At 36.5% G+C, this 18,426-nt stretch overlaps 1 protein-coding gene across 1 annotated transcript; it reads left to right on the top strand.

Annotated features, from left to right (window-relative positions):
• The first annotated feature begins 5,918 nt into the window (after positions 1 to 5,918).
• On the top strand, positions 5,919 to 16,144 carry LOC110864421 (probable serine/threonine protein kinase IRE). Its single transcript, XM_022113478.1, has 15 exons — positions 5,919 to 6,280; positions 7,378 to 7,574; positions 7,853 to 8,956; positions 9,561 to 9,733; positions 9,817 to 10,066; positions 10,630 to 10,722; positions 11,734 to 11,874; positions 11,967 to 12,059; positions 13,436 to 13,643; positions 14,114 to 14,199; positions 14,340 to 14,480; positions 14,973 to 15,029; positions 15,512 to 15,682; positions 15,751 to 15,831; positions 15,930 to 16,144. The coding sequence occupies exons 1-15, from the start codon at positions 6,130 to 6,132 to the stop codon at positions 16,020 to 16,022; spliced, it is 3,039 nt and encodes a 1,012-aa protein (XP_021969170.1). The 5' UTR covers positions 5,919 to 6,129; the 3' UTR covers positions 16,023 to 16,144.
• Positions 16,145 to 18,426: the final 2,282 nt, after the last annotated feature.

Genomic DNA, 18,426 nt, shown 5'->3' with positions numbered 1-18,426 from the left:
CGGGAAGATCATGTAAATCTCCACCTTATCGGAGCACATCCTAAAATAAGGGAAACCCTAATTGAGAACCTATAAATAAAGACAAATACGTAAGGTACGATCATCTAATTCCCATACACTTTTCCCTTCATATACTTCTCCAAAAGAACGAATACTTATTCTCACGCCGGAGGGTGGTTACAGGAATAACCCCATTCCTGTAACGAGTCCTAACGGTGTTTCTGTTTTGCAGCCACACGTTCGGGTCATTGATCGTTGAAGTTTCCAGAGTTGTTAAGGTCAGTGTTTCTTCATTGAACATTTAGACTTAGATGCACTTCCATTTTCCTTTTTGGAAAGGAGAAAAAAAAAACCTATAACGACTTATTTACAGGAATATAATCTTCCAATGAGGAATAATGAAAAATAATAATAGCAATATTTGGCTATAGCTAATCAGCCTGTGATGGAGTGCAAAGAGAGAGATTTGGATTTCCAATAGACTCAAGTTCAATTTCTGTTTCTCCCCACTAGTTTTCAGCGGCACCTGGTGATGATGGAAGACTAGGCGAGTAGGCGGCGATCGCTAGTTCGATCCTTGAACTGAATGGGTTTTACCTCACCGCATTGGCGTGCCTTTGTGCGAGTGTTCACGGGCTTCTGGCCTAGGTGAGTGAAGAAACACAGAACTAATCTGGGGATTAGTTTGGGCTTATGTTTCGACAATAAGGTTAATCTTCTTGATCTTTCCTGAGCCGTGAGCTTGATCTTCCTGCAAAACACTAAACACCCCGTTAAGCTCGTTAAGAGGAGGGGAATAGGGGGTTCTCCTCTTAACCACTCTCCGGCGTGAGAATAAGTATGCGTTTTGAGGAAATAAGTGTGTGATTAGTAGTGAGAGAGCAGAGAACAGAATAGAATTAACTTGTACATGAAGGTTCCTATTTATGGAGTAGGATCAAATACAAACCACATTTCGCATACAAACTGTAAGAACCATTTAAAAAGTGTCACGTGGCATTCAACCAATTATAGAGCAATGATAAAATAATATTCTAAATAATATCAATTATATTGAATTCCTATAAATATGCTAACAAGCAATTAATTCTTTATTTGGATCTTCCTTTTGTTTTCAATGTGCTGATTAAAAAAAAAGTGTTGATATCATTCAAATATGTGCTAAAATCAATTATCTTGATTAATTTTCATGTGCTAATATAATTCAAAAGTGCTACTTTATGTATCTTTTGTTTTGGTATGTGCTAATTTAACTTTTTTTAAGTGCTAGGATCTGTTCTTATGGTTTGTAGGATAAATGTGGTTTGTACTGGAACCAACCCCTCCTATTTATAGCCGGAATAGTGTAGAGGGAGATGGGCTGATGGACCTTGGGCCAGGAGTCGACAACAAGGAATATCCTTCTTGTCCCTTCTGTCATGGCCGTTAGCGTTTCTAGAAGGAAATGGAGCTGGCGCACGCTGCGTGGAGCCATGTGTCCTGCCCGTTGTCCTTGTTGTCTTTCTGACATTAGCAGGTGAGTGGAGATCATGGAGCAGATGTCGTCACACGCTGATTGGTGCCACGTAGGCGTCCTTGTGTACCTTCTTGTCTCTTGCACGATCGCTAATCATGGAGCACCATAGGATACAGCCTGTTAGACGCTGATTGATCCATTTCTCTGCCACTTGTACCTTTTGTACTGTCCAGGAAGGACCCGCGCTTCTGTCCCCGCGCGGCCTCTGGGGCAAACCCATATAGCCGGCGCAAGGTTTAGGGGGTGAGGGTTCTCACCCAGGACGCTAAATATGGAATCTGAGCTTACCTTTGCTTGGGCCCCGCAAGCGACCTAGGTTTCTCCTAATTAATCGGCGCGGGGTTTAGTAAGTTGTCAGATTATTGCAGTAGGAGTATGGTCCTGCGTGCGGCCTGATTGGTCAGCGCGACTTTTTGGGACCATACCCCTTCAGTGAGGGTTTTCCTCAGTTCGGAGACAAGTGTATCTTGATGTGGTGCATTTCGCCAGTAGCCCTTTTGAATGATTCGTTGGCCATTAAAAAAACAATATTTGGCTATTTGCTCCAAGTATGTATGTTATATTAAGTTAACTTGGTTAGAGAGGCTTAAAATATTTATTTTTAGTAACATGTCAAACATACACACACATATATATATATATATACCAAATTTTTATCAAGAAATTCCATATGAGTTTAAAAAACCCATGAAACTCAATTGATGAACCTGCCACGTGTTACATATTTTCCAGAATCTAACACGTAACACTTTTTCTGTCAGGAGAGAGAAAGGGTATATGTTACATGTTTCAATTGTTTACATTATATGTAACATCATATGTTTCAATAGCATATTTTACAGATGATATGAAGTGTAAATTTTCGAAATTAGAAATTACGAGTTTTCAATTTGTAGTACATGTAAACAAAATGTTACATGTTATAGAGAATTTTTTAATGTAACAGACAAACCCGTACACCTTTTTTTGTGTCAGACATGAAAGAGAAAAGCAAAAAACTGTTACATACTTTTGTCAGTATGCAAAACATGTCAAAAGAAGTAACTTTTTGTAACACTCAATCTCAACTATAGATTTCTAAGATGGTTGGTGGAGATTGAATTTCTTGAACTCACATAGGTTTTCTTTATATCCCTCCTCTATATATTAGGGAACCACATAAAAGTGGTGAACCGGGAAACCATGGATAAAAAAAGTAAAACAACTCATAAAAATTTAAATTTTAGATGTAAAAAATGATTTTTTATCAAGTCTTTTTGGAAGCGCTTGCATATAAACACAAATAGAAGCGATTTTAGTAAAAAAAAAAAAAAAAAAAAAAAAAAAAAAAAAAAGAAAGAAAACTAAAAGGTTCAAAGGGTGTTAATACTTCCACACCCCTCTCCTCTATCTCTCTCTGTATATAAATAGATACATGTAAAGAGAAATATAGTAAAAAGGGTGTGGGAATAAGATTTTAAAGTCGTAGGAATAATGAGAGCCTAAAAAACAACTTGGGTAAATTTTATCTATTACAAAAATTAAATTTTTGTTTGAACGACTTTATGTTTATATGCAAAAAGCTCCCATAACATTTTGTCAAAATGCATAGATATGCATACAATACATGCACATTGTTGTACTTTTTAAAGAAAGAATATAGAGATGTGAGTAAAACAAAATTGAGGAGACAGAAATAAATCATTTTTTGAGCTTTACCTTTATTGAAGCAGTTAACCCAACCCAATATTGTTTGTTAAATGAACACGTCTAAACATGACAATCCTATCCAAAGAGATACATATGGGCTTATTTAGTCTTTTAAAAAGGTGTTATGGGTTATAAGAAAAGGACTGGGCTTGTACAGGCTGAAACAAATAAAAGAGAAAAACTTTTTGTTATTGCAAACAAAAGAGAAATCTGCTTCTGAATTATTTGTGGCCAAACAAAAAAAAGGGAACACACAAAAGTGGTTAAGTACACAAAAACCGATACCGATACCAAATGATCCTACTACTCTGAGCGTTCGCTATTTTCATCTTTCCGGTAAAAAGGGTCATGTTGTTTGACTTGAATCGCTTGTGCGTATAAAGGGTCAAGTCCCTTGAACCTCCATTTCATAAGCTCCATTTACGCAATGGTAGCTTTTTCTCTCGAAACTAAATGCGTAATCAAACTATCCACATCTTTCACTTGTCAAGTAAAGATAACTTATTCAACTAAATATACTAATATTAGCCACGTTCGTTCTCAAATGATAAGACTAAAGCATCATGAACATGCATGTTGTGTAGACCAACAAAAACAATGGATCATAAAGAAAACACAACTATTACATGAGAAAACTTGAATCATACAATATTGATTTTTTTAACTCCATTCACTCTATAAAATGCTATCTTTCATCTTTTTATTATTATTATTTTTTTAAATGCCACTTTAGTCACTGTGGTTTAGGTCATTTTGCTAATTTAGTACTAAGTATTCATTTTTCGCCTGTGAGTCCAAAAAAGTTTCACTGTTGACATTTTAATCCACTGAGTTAACTTCATCAATTTTTTCGTTTAATGATAAGGGCAATTCGACCATTTTAATCCACTGTTGCCATTTTACACATTTTGTTATATAATAGCTTTTGTTATATAAATAGATGATAAGGGCAATTCGACCATTTTATATGTAATTCAGTTAATTAGAAGAGTCATTTTGATTTCTACATCTAAAATGCTAACTTGTGACGCTTTTATAAGCTTTAGTGGTCAACATTAAGATAGGTATGCTTTACTATTAATCTCATTATTGATCTTCAAGTAGAGCTGGCAATCTATACATATAATAAAGTAAATCACATGAGTACACATGGCATTTTATGAGTTGATCTCAGTTATTTTTTCCCTCCTAAATAAATAGATATAGATAATATTTTTTTAATAAGATTCAAATAAAAGAAATATTATTTTAATACATGAATTTTATCTTTTTATCCTTTACCCTAAATAAATATATATAGATTATATCTCAAATAAAAAATATATTATTTTAATCCGTAAACTTTATCTTTTACCATTTTATTTTCCATTTGTATTTATCATATCTTTGCTTTATAGTAGAGATTAATAAAATTCAATTATAATAAAATAAACATGTAAATAACTAATGGCTTTACTAACGTTTTAGACTTTTAATGTAAAAATATCAATAAAATATAAGTAATAATAAAATAAATATATAAGAACTAAAGTTGGTAGGTGTAATCCATATGAGATTATTTTGTTTAGAATTTTTTTGAATTTTTTTATTGTTAGTTATTTTTACAAATTAATCATTTTTAATTGGTTGCTTTTATAGGCGAGATCGTATACTTCCATATGGTAAGGGGATGCGACAACCGAGCGACAAACGAGCTGAGATACTTTCACTTTGTCATTAGACTTAGAGGGGGGGGGGGGGTTATTGCACGGACCTCCCGGCCGCTGGAGTGATCCCACTCCACAAGCTAGCAACGTCCCAATGCTGCCTGGCGGTGAATACCCCATCCCGAGCTGAGTCCGTTTCCCTCTGGGAAGAAGGTGGCAGAATACCCCCTGCCTGGACTCGAACCCGGGTCTCTATGAAGAGTAGAGGTGGGACTGGCCAATTGGGACACCCCAGTTGGTTTTTGTCATTAGACTTATGTAGTATGTATATGCAACTTTCTTTTATGCACGTTTAATTTTAGTTTCAATCAAGACCATTAAACATTCAAATTAGATAACAATGAGAATATTACAAATAAGACAACCAATGTGGTGTACTAATTTTTTTTAGTGAAATCTGAATTATTCGTTGTATTTTTTTTACCTATCATATGGGTTTTTAAGTTTATTTTATTTATATTAAAATTATTTTTATTATTTTAATTAAAACCAAACAAATTCAAAGTATTTTCATTTATTTTAAGTTTATTATTTTTTTTTACCTATCATATGGGTTTTTAAGTTTATTTTATTTATATTAAAATTATTTTTATTATTTTAATTAAAACCAAACAAATTCAAAGTATTTTCATTTGTTAAACCACGTGTACACGTGGGCTCTAACCTAGTAAATATATGTATAAGACACGATTAGACTTGTTTACTGAAAAAGTACACAATGTGATTTTTTTACTTTTTAAAAATAAATATAAAACGTAAAACTGTGTTATAAACATGAGATATAAAGTAGTTAAATGAGTTGTATTCAAGTTTAATATTTATGTTACACACGTTGTTAGAGACCTGTTAAACTCGATAAGACATGATTTGTCAGCCCTATCTCCAATAGTCGCACTAGCTTCTATCCTTAAATACTATTTAAATGAGTTAAATATGGCATATGGCAGGTCAAAGTATGTGATATTTAGTAATTTAACATGTGTTCATTATCCCCTTCCCATGAAAATCTCCCCCCACCATTTATATTCACAAAACTTCCCCATAATTAACCCTAATTTGATCTAATAAGATCTACATCAATTAAACCTAGAATTCACAATCACAGAATCATCACTGAAGAACAATCCTTCTCCGATAAGCAATCATCTCGGATTCGAATAATCATCAAATCAGATCACGTTCACTCGTCAAATTGAGGAAACAAATACCGTAACTGAAATGAGCGATAACAATGATCGACATGGAGATGATGATAGCGAAGGTACGGAAGAATGTGATCGTCAAGTCAACGAAGCTGATGCACTCGATGCTTCTTCTTCTTCACATCATACAGAGAATGTTGAAAATCAGCATGCAAAAGTTGATACAGGTTTCATATTATTCTTTTATAATATAATGACCTAATATTGCAAAATATATATATTGTTTATGTAGAATTTGGATTTAAATTATTACATACAGTCAGGTTATTTAGTTAAATCATATGTTAAATGACATGTAGTGGTTTATGAGTGAGGGTCTGTTTGGCAACATCTGGATGGTTAAGTGCTGAACCAGTAAGAGATCTGAACCAGTAAGAGGTCTGAACCATTAAGTGCTGAATCAGTAAGAGGTCTAAACCATTAAGAGCATGTATAATGTTTAACCGTTCAGTGGCAAATGTCTGACCAATTCAGATTAGAGGTCTTAGCCATTCAGACTCTGTATAAATCTTAACCATTCAGAGGCAAATGTCTGAACCATTCAGACATCTGCTCGTGAAATAAACAGTCTGAACCATTAAGTGCTGAACCAGTAAGAGATCTGAACTAGTAAGAGGTCTGAACCATTAAGTGCTGAATCAGTAAGAGGTCTGAACCATTAAGTGCTGAATCAGTAAGAGGTCTGAACCATTAAGTGCTGAATCAGTAAGAGGTCTGAACCATTAAGAGCATGTATAATGTTTAACCGTTCAGTGGCAAATGTCTGACCAATCCAGATTAGAGGTCTTAATCATTCAGACTCTGTATAAATCTTAACCATTCAGAGGAAATGTCTGAACCATTCAGACTTCTGCTCGTGAAACAAATAGTCTGAACCATTAAGTGCTGAACCAGTAAGAGGTCCGAACAATTAAGAGGTAAACAAACAGCCCCTAAGAGTTTTAAAATAATACATTGTATATCCATTGATAGAGTTTCAGGTTTTATTTAGGTAGCATGCAAAAGCTTATAACAGGTTTAATAACATTCTTTTTAAAATGACCTAATGTTGTTGGGGATATATTGTTTGTACAGAAAGTGGATTTACATAGAGTTATGTTAACCTATAATATGATATATAACATGTAGTGGTTTATGAATAAATTTTATAAATAACAAACTAGAGGCAATTCAATAAAGGAAAATATTTTGTTTAGATATAAAGTAATTGTTCAAATCTTGAAATTAGATTCAACTCTTGATCACATAATGGTTGTTTATCTAGGCAAGAAGGTGACCTGGGGACAATCTAAATCGTTAAACGTACAACTATCATACGACGCTGGGTTTCCAGCCGTTATGCGTGTCTCAAATGGTCGTAAGAAGAAAGTTCCCGATATTAAAAGCTTCTCACATGAACTCAATTCCAAAGGCGTGCGGCCTCTGCCGATCTGGAAACCTCATGCACATGGGCATGTGGAGGTATGAACAAACTACTGCTTGCAGTGGTGGATCCAGGATTTTTTTTTTTTTTTTTTTCAGAGGGTTCATTTTGCTAGATTCTCAATAATTCTCACTAATTTTTTTTGAAATCATACAAGGTTTACACTAAATTTTTCCATTTTTTTTCCAAACCGAGAGGAACCCCCCTTGGATGCGCCACTAGCTGCTTGTTTATCGTTTCTCGTTTCTGATCAACTTTATAATGTAATTTCTTTATTTAAAGTTTAAACCCTCTAACGCGTATCAACCAACTTCAGGAGATCATGGAAATGCTAAGAGGGAAGTTCGAAAAGCTGAAGGAAGAAGTTAACCTTGATTTGGGTATCTTTGCGGGTGATTTACTGGGGATTTTCGAAGAAACGTCAGAATCTCATCCCGAATGGAAAGAGATGCTGGAAGACCTGTTGATTATGGCGAGTAAGTGTGCGAAAATGACATCCGACGAATTCTGGTTGAAGTGCGAAAGCATTGTTCAAACGCTAGATGATCACCGCCAAGATCTACCTATGGGTATACCCAAACAAGTCCATACGCGTCTCTTGTTCATACTCACACGATGCACTAGACTCGTGCAGTTTCACAACGAGTGTGGTCACGAAGATAGCCACCATATATTAGGTCTTCATCAGCTTAGTGATCTTGGTGCGTATACCGAAAGCGTTAAAGAGTTTAGATACACTGAAGTTACCGAGGAAAAACCGACCAATGAACATGAACGGGATCATGAAACCGCAAAAGGCGTTGTTGCTTCATCTGGTAAAGTAATATCTTCTTGGAAGAAGCTTCCGTCTCCGTTAGAACGGAATTTTAAAGACAATAATGCCCTTGAGGAATCAAAGGAGTTACCTGATCATCCGAAACTTAAAAACGAGCATCATCAACTTCACGCAGCGTACGAGAGTTTATTAATATGCCGCATATGTGAAGTTGAGATACCAACAGTACACATGGAGCAGCATTCTCGAATATGCGCTCTTGCTGATAGATGTGATTTAAAAGGACTGAATGTTAATGAAAGACTCGAAAGAGTTGTGCAAACACTCGAGAGTATCATTGATTCGTGGACGCCAAAAGGTGCTGATGTGGCAGAAGATTTCTACCCGTCATCACCTATGAGCCACCGTATTTCTTGTCATTTCTCGGGGGATGTACTAGAAAATGTTCATGATACAGAAGACTTACACAGTTCGCATAACATGACTTGCAGCACACGCGCGACTATGTTACCTGTTGTGGGTCCCACAGCCTTGTCGACTGGATGTTTGACTCCTCGAACGCCTCTAAAAACACCAAGAACGAACCAGATTGAAATGTTTATGAGCGGACGGAAAATGATATCCGAACATGAAGATTGTCAGCAGGTATCTTACTGTTTTATGCTTAGGGGGTGCTAAACAGGTCGTGTTCGTGGGTTGGCGAGTCCAACTTGACCTGAACCCGAACCCAAAAATCGTGTCATACATATGAACCCGAACAAGACCCGAATACTCACGGGTTGACCCGAACACGACACGACCCGTTCAACCCAATTTATTTATTTATTTATTTATTTTTTTTTTTTGCAAATCAGTGTGTTAAAATAAAAAACTTTACTATGAAAACGCAACATTGTAATTATAAAATTTTGTGTTAATTTCTGTTTTTAAGATAAAACTATGGCATGAAATAACCACCCAATTTAATTTATGGCAATAAACATATTGTAAAGAATAAAAAATCATATGAATGGGTTAAACGGGTCAACCCACCAACCTGACTGGGTTGACCCGAACCCGACCTATTTAGCTAAATGGGATCGTGTGTTCAACTGAAAGTGACCCGAACCCGTTTAGGCTAAACCCAAACCCGAAAATTTCATGTTAGGTTCTTGTCGTGTTTTCGGGTCGTATCAGAAATTCACACCCTTAGTTTTATATCTACTTAACCTTGTTAACGGGCTCAGATAATAATATAATCAAATCATAGATACACAAGCTACTGGAAATTGCGCGATCGCTAGCCCGGATAAACACTAACGACTACAGTGCACTAGATTTCATGCTTGATTGTTTAAAAGACCTCAAATACGCTATCGAAGACAGAAAGGTGGATGCCCTTGTTATCGAAACATTCGGGAAACGTATTGAGAAACTATTACAGTAAGTGGATTTACGCGCAGCGTATAAAAGTCTAACTACGATTCAAAACTAATGAGCACTAGTTTAACATTTCAATATGACAGGGAGAAATATGTAAATCTTTGTGGGCAGATAGAGGATGAAAAAACAGCATTATCAAGTAACATGGCGTATGAAGATAGTTCAGTCGGACCCGATACAGCTCGTAGTCTGCATGCTAGTCCTGCAAGTTCGTATTCTACATATCGAACGTCTATTGAAGATTTTGAAATAATAAAACCGATTAGTAGAGGTGCGTTTGGGCGAGTGTTTTTGGCTAGAAAACGAGCAACAGGTGATGTATTTGCAATAAAGGTAAGGGGTCAAATGGGTCGAAGTTCGCTAAAAGTGTGTTTTTAATGCATAAAACCTCCAAATAAGTTCATCGAAAGACTTTAATTATTTTTGAGTAAATTACAAGTTTTGTCCATTCTGTTTGTACTAAATTGTAGGTGGTGTCCTTTACCTTTAAATTTGACGAGTTTTGTCCTTAACGTTTCAAAATCTTGCATGTTATGTCCTTTAGGCTAAACACAGTTAGATTATTTGGTTAAGTATGCTCATGTGCCTTGCACATGAGGGTATTCTTGTCATATGAGTTTAGCCTAAAAACGTGCAGGATTTTGAAACGTTAAGGACAAAACTCGTCAAATTTAAAAGTAAAGGACACCGCCTGCAATTTGGTACAAACATAAAGGACAAAACTTGTAATTTACGCATTATTTTTTATGATGTAAAATGCCATTATCTTCCCTGAGCTTTAGCCAGTTTTGCAACTTTGGTCTAAGTATTGCAGGAATATTATATTATAATCTTTAAGTTGAAGAAAAGAATGCAGTCCTTGACCTAAAATAACTTATTTGGAAAAAGTATTGCAGGTTTTAAAGAAGGCTGATATGATTCGTAAAAATGCAGTTCAAAGCATCTTGGCGGAACGCGATATTCTGATATCAGCTCGTAATCCTTTTGTGGTATGGTCATACCTATAAATTTGTTTAAGAGTAAATTGCCTGGATAGTCTTGTGTTTGCTATTTTTTCACCTATAGTCCTCAACTTTCTGAATTTACATATTTGTTCCCTGTGGTTTGATCACTGGTTGGTTACTCGAATAGTCCTTAGATATGACAATTAGATTTTTCAGTTAAGTTTATGTGAAATTACTTATTTACCCTTACGAGTTATATATTACTTTTAATGTTTTAGTTATTTTTTTCTAGGAATATTGGATTTTAATAATCCCAATTCGTTGTAGACCGCCAACAGTCCCAACTTCAAAAATAACCACTGGCAGTCTCAACTATTAAAATATTGGCCTCCAATGGACCCTGACTAAAAGGACCCTAACGTTTTTTGGCCAAAAAAAGGTTCAGAAAGGTCCGATCTAAGGTTACAAAGAGGTTTGGGACGAAAATACTGAGTTTTCTGGCCAAAATGCTGAGATTTCTAGCCAAAAAGTTGAGTTTTCTGGCCAAAAAGTTGAGTTTTCCGGCAAAAAGGAGTTTTCCAACGACCTTAATAATTAGGGCTTTTCCTAGAAAAAGGTTCCTAAAGGTCCGTAATAAGGTTACAAAGAGGTTTGGGACGAAAGGCCAAAAAGGAGTTTTTCGGCCAAAAACGTTTTTCCGGCGACCGTAGACTAATGGCGTTAGTGTTTTCTTAGTTAGGGTCCATTGGAGACCAATATATTAATAGTTGAGACTGCCAGTTTTTTTTTAAGTTGGGACTGTAACGGCGAATAGTTGGGATTATTAAAATCCATTTTTTTTCTAATGATAAGGGTAAATAAGTAATTTCACATAAACTTAACTGGAAAAACTAATTGTCAACCACTGTAAGGACTATTCGAGTAACCAGTGATCAAACCACAAGGAACAAACCAGTGATCAAACCACAGGGATCATCCAGGCAATTTACTCTTAGTTAAAATATAACTTTTTAGAAATCTAAGTCCACTAAGTTAATTACGATTTGACATAAACAGGTTCGATTTTTCTACTCCTTTACATGTAGAGAAAATCTATATCTGGTGATGGAGTATTTGAACGGTGGAGATCTTTTCTCTTTGCTGAAAAATTTAGGTTGTTTAGAAGAAAACATGGCGCGTGTTTATATTGCAGAACTTGTGAGTTATTTACTTATTTTCTTTCTTTTTTATTTATTTCTTAATAATTTTTTTTGGCGTTCATGTTTTTTAATAATGAGTGATGATTTCAGGTTCTTGCATTGGAGTATTTGCATTCTTTGAATGTGATTCATAGAGATCTAAAGCCAGACAATCTGTTAATTGGTCCATATGGCCACATAAAGGTCAACATCTCCTTTGCTTTATGATTGTAATCATATTTGCCGGATAAGATACAGGGCCGGCCCTGAGAATTCGTATACATGTTCGAGCTCCAAAAAAACGTGCCCTTAGGTCTTAACGAAATTGGGTATTGGGCTCGATAAAGTTCTAAACCTAATGCTAATGGGCTAATATTCTAATAACTAGTCTAAAGTATAAGAATAGTTTTGTAAGTGGACCTATGTTGGTGTTTGTACAGGTATACCCTGTTAACAAGAAATTTTTACGTATACATATCGGGTTTTTTCTAAAAATAGCGTGCCCTCCGAAATATCAGGCTCTGGCCGGTGGTCCTCCCTGCCCACCCCCAAGGCCGATCCTGATAAGATATTGTTATCACTTGATATCATAAAATATCATAAAGATGCAATGTTTTGTAGCTTAGCTTTAAGGGGTCAGCTTGGGTTATGTTTTATCTCTAAAAGGTTACCTAGTATAATAAAATGTTAACTTAAAAGGAAACGGGTCAAATGAGTCGAAGTTCACTAAAAGTGTGTTTTTAATGCATAAAACCTGCAAATAAGTTCATTGAAAGGATTGGATTATTTTTTATAGAGTAAAATGCCATTATCTTCCCTGAGGTTTGGCTAGTTTTGCAACTTAGGTTCAAAAGTTTGTTTTTACACATCTGGATCCAAAAGGTTTGAAATCTTGTCATTTTCATCCGGCTCGTTAATTTGTCCATTTTTATCCATTAATTTAAGGGTATTTTCGTCTTTTTTGCTAACTTAAAGGGCAATTCGGTCTTTTTTACTTTATGTAAAAAGTCGAATGCCCCTGATAAAGCCTGAATTGCTCTTTAAGTTAACAAAAAAGACGGATATACCCCTGACTTAACGGAGAAAAATGGATGAAGTTAACGAGCCGGATGAAAATGGCAAGATATCAAACTTTTTGGATTCAGATGTGGAAAAACAAACCTTTGGACGAGATATCAAACTTTTTGGATTCAGATGTGGAAAAACAAACCTTTGGACGAAAGTCGCAAAACCGGCCAGACAAAAGTGTTCAACCCAACCTGACCGAACTTATTTTGACCTGTTGCCCAACTCACTAGATCTGTCTATTTGTGAACGCCAATGCTACTATAATAACTTATTCTACACTATTATAGATTTTTTTTTTAAATTTATAAATGAATGTTAATCTTGGTTTTGCTATTCAAAAAGGGGTAGCGGCGCAGCTTGTTGCCCGTTTACTTTCTATTTCGATGTAATTTATGTTTGCTTATGAAAAAGAGACGGAGATTTGAGTGATGAATGTCGGAATGTTGTGCACTGTTATGACTTGTCAGTGGACACCTTTACTCATCTTACGATTCTAATTCGTTTTTTTACAGCTGACAGATTTCGGGCTATCCAAGGTTGGTCTCATAAACAGCACGGAGGATTTGTCTAGTTCCGCAACCGTCAGGACCGCTATTTTTCAGGATAATGAAGTCAAAACCGAGTCAACATCAACGATGAATAAAGAAGAGCGCCAAAAGCTTTCGGTTGTTGGCACTCCTGATTATTTGGCACCCGAAATACTTCTCGGCATGGGACATGGTTCGAGATTCAACGTTGTATTATATACTTCATAAAGAAATAACAGAATAAAATGTCATTTTCGTCCTTAGGTTTGGCCACTTATGCGACTTTCGTCCAATGGTTCGTTTTTTCACATCTGGATCCAAAAGGTTTGGAATCTTGCCATTTTCATCTGACTCGTAAAATCCATCCATTTTTAACGTCAATTCAGGGGTATTTTCGTCATTTTAGCTATTTGTTTTGTTTATTTATATCAAAGTGGCAAGATTAAATGACGGAAATGCCCCTGAATTGACGTTAAAAAATAGATGGAGTTAATGGGTTGGATAAAAATGACAAGATTTCAAACCTTTTGGATCCAGTTGCGAAAAACAAACCTTTGAACGAAAGTCGCAAAACTGGCCAAACCTCAAGGACGAAAATGTCATTTTACTCTAAAGAACATATTTACCGTTTTTCTTTTGTTTTCATGTTTATTTTTCCAACAGGTGCAACAGCTGATTGGTGGTCTGTTGGTGTTATTCTTTTTGAGCTACTTGTAGGGATACCGCCATTTAACGCAGAATCTCCACAGGCACGTTCGCTTAAAACAACATACTACATACGTTTTCGTACAAGTATCTTCAAACGAAGCATGTTGTAATCAATAGACTACTAACAAAGTTTTTTGCTTTTTTTGGTTAGTAATTTATACATGATTTTAATTTGTTGCAGCAAATATTCACCAACATTCTGAATAAGGACATACCATGGCCTCAGATTCCAGACGATATGAGCGAGGAAGCATACGATCTAATAGATAAGTTGCTGGCAGATAATCCACTTCAACGCCTAGGTGCAACCGGGGCGGGGGAGGTAAGTTAAAACGGGCCCAGTCCAGTAAGATGTGGCCCATTGGGTTGGCCCACTTTTTCTATATAAAACTGCGAGTTAATTGCCATTTTAGTCCCTGTGGTTTGGGCCATTTTGCCAGTTTAGTCCAAAGGTTTCATTTTTAACATCTGGATCCAAAAAGGTTTCATCGTTGCCATTTTGGTCCAACTGACTTAACTCCATCCATATCTGTTAAAGCTGCCAAGGGCATTTTTGTCAGATATGGATGGAGTTAAGTCAGTTAGACCAAAATGAAATGACAAAAATGCCCTTGGCAGCTTTAACAGATATGGATGGAGTTAAGTCAGTTGGACCAAAATGGCAACGATGAAACCTTTTTGGATCCAGATGTTAAAAATGAAACCTTTGGACCAAACTGGCAAAATGGCCCAAACCACAGGGACTAAAATGGGAATTTACTCTAAAACTGCAAAAGAAGCCTATAATTCTTGTTATTTACAATTTAATTTACAGGTGAAGAAGCACCATTTCTTCAAGAATATTAATTGGGATACACTAGCAAGGCAGAAGGTCACTGAATCTAATAAGTTTCGATATAAATTTTAGAGTAAAATGTCATTTTCGTCCCTAAGGTTTGGCCAGTTTTACGACTTTCGTCTAAAGGTTTGTTTTTCTGCATCTGGATCCAAAAGATTTGAAATCTTGCCATTTTCATCCGGCTTGTTAACTCCATCCATTTTTCTCTGTTAAGTCAGGGGTATTTCTGTCTTTTTTAAATTAAAGGGCAATTCTGTCTTTTTCAGGAGTATTCAGTCTTTTTTACATAAAGTGAAAAAGACAGAATTGCCTTTAAGTTGACAAAAATAACGGAAGTCCCCTGACTTAATGGAGAATAATGGATGGAGTTAGCGAGCCAGATGAAAATGGATCCAGATGCGGATAAACAAACCTTTGGGCGTAAGTCGCAAAACTAGCCAAGCCTTAGGGACGAAAATGGTATCTTACTCTAGTTTTTATTGACAAACTATCTTAAATGGTGCTATATATTGCAGGCAACATTTATACCCGCTGCCGAAGCACTTGATACTAGTTATTTCATGAGTCGCTATATCTGGAATCCCGAAGACGAACATATTGATGGAGGTAGCGACTTTGATGACATGTCAGGATCGGACTACACTTCTTGTGGCGGCAGTTTTAACAGTAACATGTCAGATGAAGAGGTATATTGTCTACCGCATATACATTTACATATAAGTGGTTTAACTAACTTGTTTCGTTACTTAATCAGGATGATGAATGCAATAACCTGGCAGACTTTGATGCCCCGCCTCTTAATGCTAATTATTCATTCAGCAATTTTTCATTTAAGGTTAGACGCATGTTATGATAATAACTAATGAGCGCATATGTCGCAAACTAATACATAATTTATTATATTTACGTGTGTAACGTTGATTTTGTGATCAGAATTTGTCCCAGTTGGCTTCCATCAATTATGATATGCTTATAAAGAGTACTCAAGATGAATCCGTAGAAGACACAAAACCAGACACACCATGACAACCATTTTTTGACAAATTAATGTCGTGTTGTAAATATATGTTGATGATTTTGTTCTTTAAAGTTATTAACTGCTTTATTCTAGATATCCTATATAAACATTAATTTATTTTTGTTACACACTTTTGCTTAGTTGCGCATTCTGTTATCAGTTAAACCGCTCGCTCTACAAACTTTCGACCCCGGGTATAAAAGGCACAACGGGTATTGGTAAGTGCAATCAAGAAAACCAATTTATTACAAAGATATGATTGTAAAATGCGCGAAAAGTAAGGACATAGAAGACAATATGAACCAACTATATGCACAAATAATTGTTTTTAGGCTAGAAAACTTTCAAAAAGTTGCATACTTGCAACATTTAAAACAAAGTTATTATATGTTTCCTCTCATGGAGAAAGCATAGAACAAAAAGTGGAGCTTACACACAAGCTAATGATGAATTATCTACTTATTGATGTCAACCTGTCAGTTGTAATGCCTGATTGAGCTTTACAATATTGTTCATGTATGATCAATTATAGCTATGTAATGTTTGACTAATTATAACTATACTTGACCGTTTATGACTGTGTTTTTAACCATTTATGATGTTGGGACCAGAAACATGATTCACACAAACACAAGAACAATCTGCAGCAAGCACACACACTCACACACTCTAAATCACAAGAACAAGAACACAAGATTTATAGTGGTTCGGTCTAATCTGACCTACATCCACTCCCACAACTAGTTCTCTTCTTTATTAGGTGCTCCAAAATTTACAAACATGAATGAGAAGTATATATAGGGGTTACAATTAGGGTTGTTGACTTTAAACTATACTAAGAGAGAATACTCCTGCTAGCTGCAGAAGGAGTATAACACAGAACACCCCTGCTAGATACAGAAGGAGTGTAACTAAGAACACCCCTGCTAGTCAAATCCTCCACAACCCAACAATCTCCCACTTGGAGGCTTTGACAACTTCAAATTGCACTCCATGCAACTTCATATTCATAAGTACCTCTGTAACCATTTCATCTTCACTAGTTGTGGGCGGCCTTCTCATCGGTTAACCTGAAGGCCCGTTGAAGCTCCCACTGAGCTTCAACTCATCAGTCACTACTCGTGACTCGTTCTCTGTCCCTATCGGCTCCCACTGACATGAACTGCCCGATCCTGAAACATCCTGAGAACAAACACTCTCCGAATAAAGCAGATAATCAACTGGAGAGACTGTGACAGCTGGAATACTGGTTCTCTTAACCCACTGTCGTCTGGTAACTCTGACTAAAGCACGACCCGTGCTCCCACTGCCACGAATGCCCCTGACTGGTTTTACTGAACCTTTTCTAGCACGTTCAACCTGAATCTGACCTGTGACTCTGGGTTTGCCATCTGCAAAGCAAACCTTCTTCTGCCCACGAGATCCTGTGAACTGGATCTTGGTCTTCTTCTGAACTGGGAGAACCTCTCCCTCAGGCGGTACACTGACCATGTACAATGAGCCTCTCTTCTTGCCAAGTGCAACTACTAAATTTCCCTTAATTACCTTCCATTGTCCACTACCGAACTTAACCTCGTGACCCTGATCATCCAGCTGCCCGACTGAAATAAGCATTTTCTTCAAGCCTGGAATAACTCTCACGTCTCTTAAAGTCCACGTAGATCCGAATGGAGTAACTAAGTCAATATCACCCATGCCTGTGACATCTAAGACTTCATCATTTGCAAGTCGTACCTTGCCAAAAATCCCCAATTTTAAGATTCCGTAGTGCTTCACTGCTGTGGGTAGCGTGAAATGAAGCACCCGAATCCATAACCCAGGAATCCACACTGCTCTCCACATTACAGATCAAAACTTCATCATCTGAATGGTCTACTGCAACATTAACTTCTTTCTTGTCATTTGGACATTGATTCCTAAAATGTCCAACCTCTTTACAGTTCCAACTGGTCACATCATTTCGAGCTCTAGACTGCCTCCTCTTTCTATTCTTGCTGCCATTACTTCTGTTATTCTTCCTACCTCTGCCAACATGCATTAAATCACCCGATGATTCACCTGAATTTCTTCTTCTGACGTCTTCGCCCAGAATAAGATCCCGCATCTTCACAAACGTAAACTTGCTCGTATCTGAAGAGCTCGTAACAGCAGTTACGGTTCCGGACCAACTATCGGGTAATGAGGACAATAACAATAGGGGCTTGAACCTCATCATCAAACTTGATGTTCACAGACACCAATCGAGACAATATCGAGTTTAAGTTATTGATGTGCGCTGTAACTGAATCACCTTCCCTCATCCTGGTATTCACAAGCTCTCGAATAAGATAAACCTTGTTCGCCGTAGAAGGCTTCTCATACATATTAGATAATGTTGCCATTATTCCTCTAGCTGAGGTCTCCTTCTGGATG

This window comes from Helianthus annuus, chromosome 6, assembly GCF_002127325.2.
Source record: "Helianthus annuus cultivar XRQ/B chromosome 6, HanXRQr2.0-SUNRISE, whole genome shotgun sequence".
NCBI lineage: Eukaryota > Viridiplantae > Streptophyta > Magnoliopsida > Asterales > Asteraceae > Helianthus > Helianthus annuus.
The sequence above is the reverse complement of the archived record's forward strand: the minus strand, read 5'-3'. Positions and strand labels throughout refer to the sequence as shown.

What these genes read in the sequence shown, in the direction of transcription:
- LOC110864421 (XM_022113478.1), top strand. Translation starts at nt 6,130, where the DNA reads ATGAGCGATAACAATGATCGACATGGAGATGATGATAGCGAAGGTACG. An exon ending in ATGCACATGGGCATGTGGAG is followed by an intron (nt 7,575 to 7,852) that starts GTATGAACAAAC and finishes AACCAACTTCAG; the next exon opens with GAGATCATGGAAATGCTAAG. An exon ending in GTGTTTATATTGCAGAACTT is followed by an intron (nt 11,875 to 11,966) that starts GTGAGTTATTTA and finishes TGATGATTTCAG; the next exon opens with GTTCTTGCATTGGAGTATTT.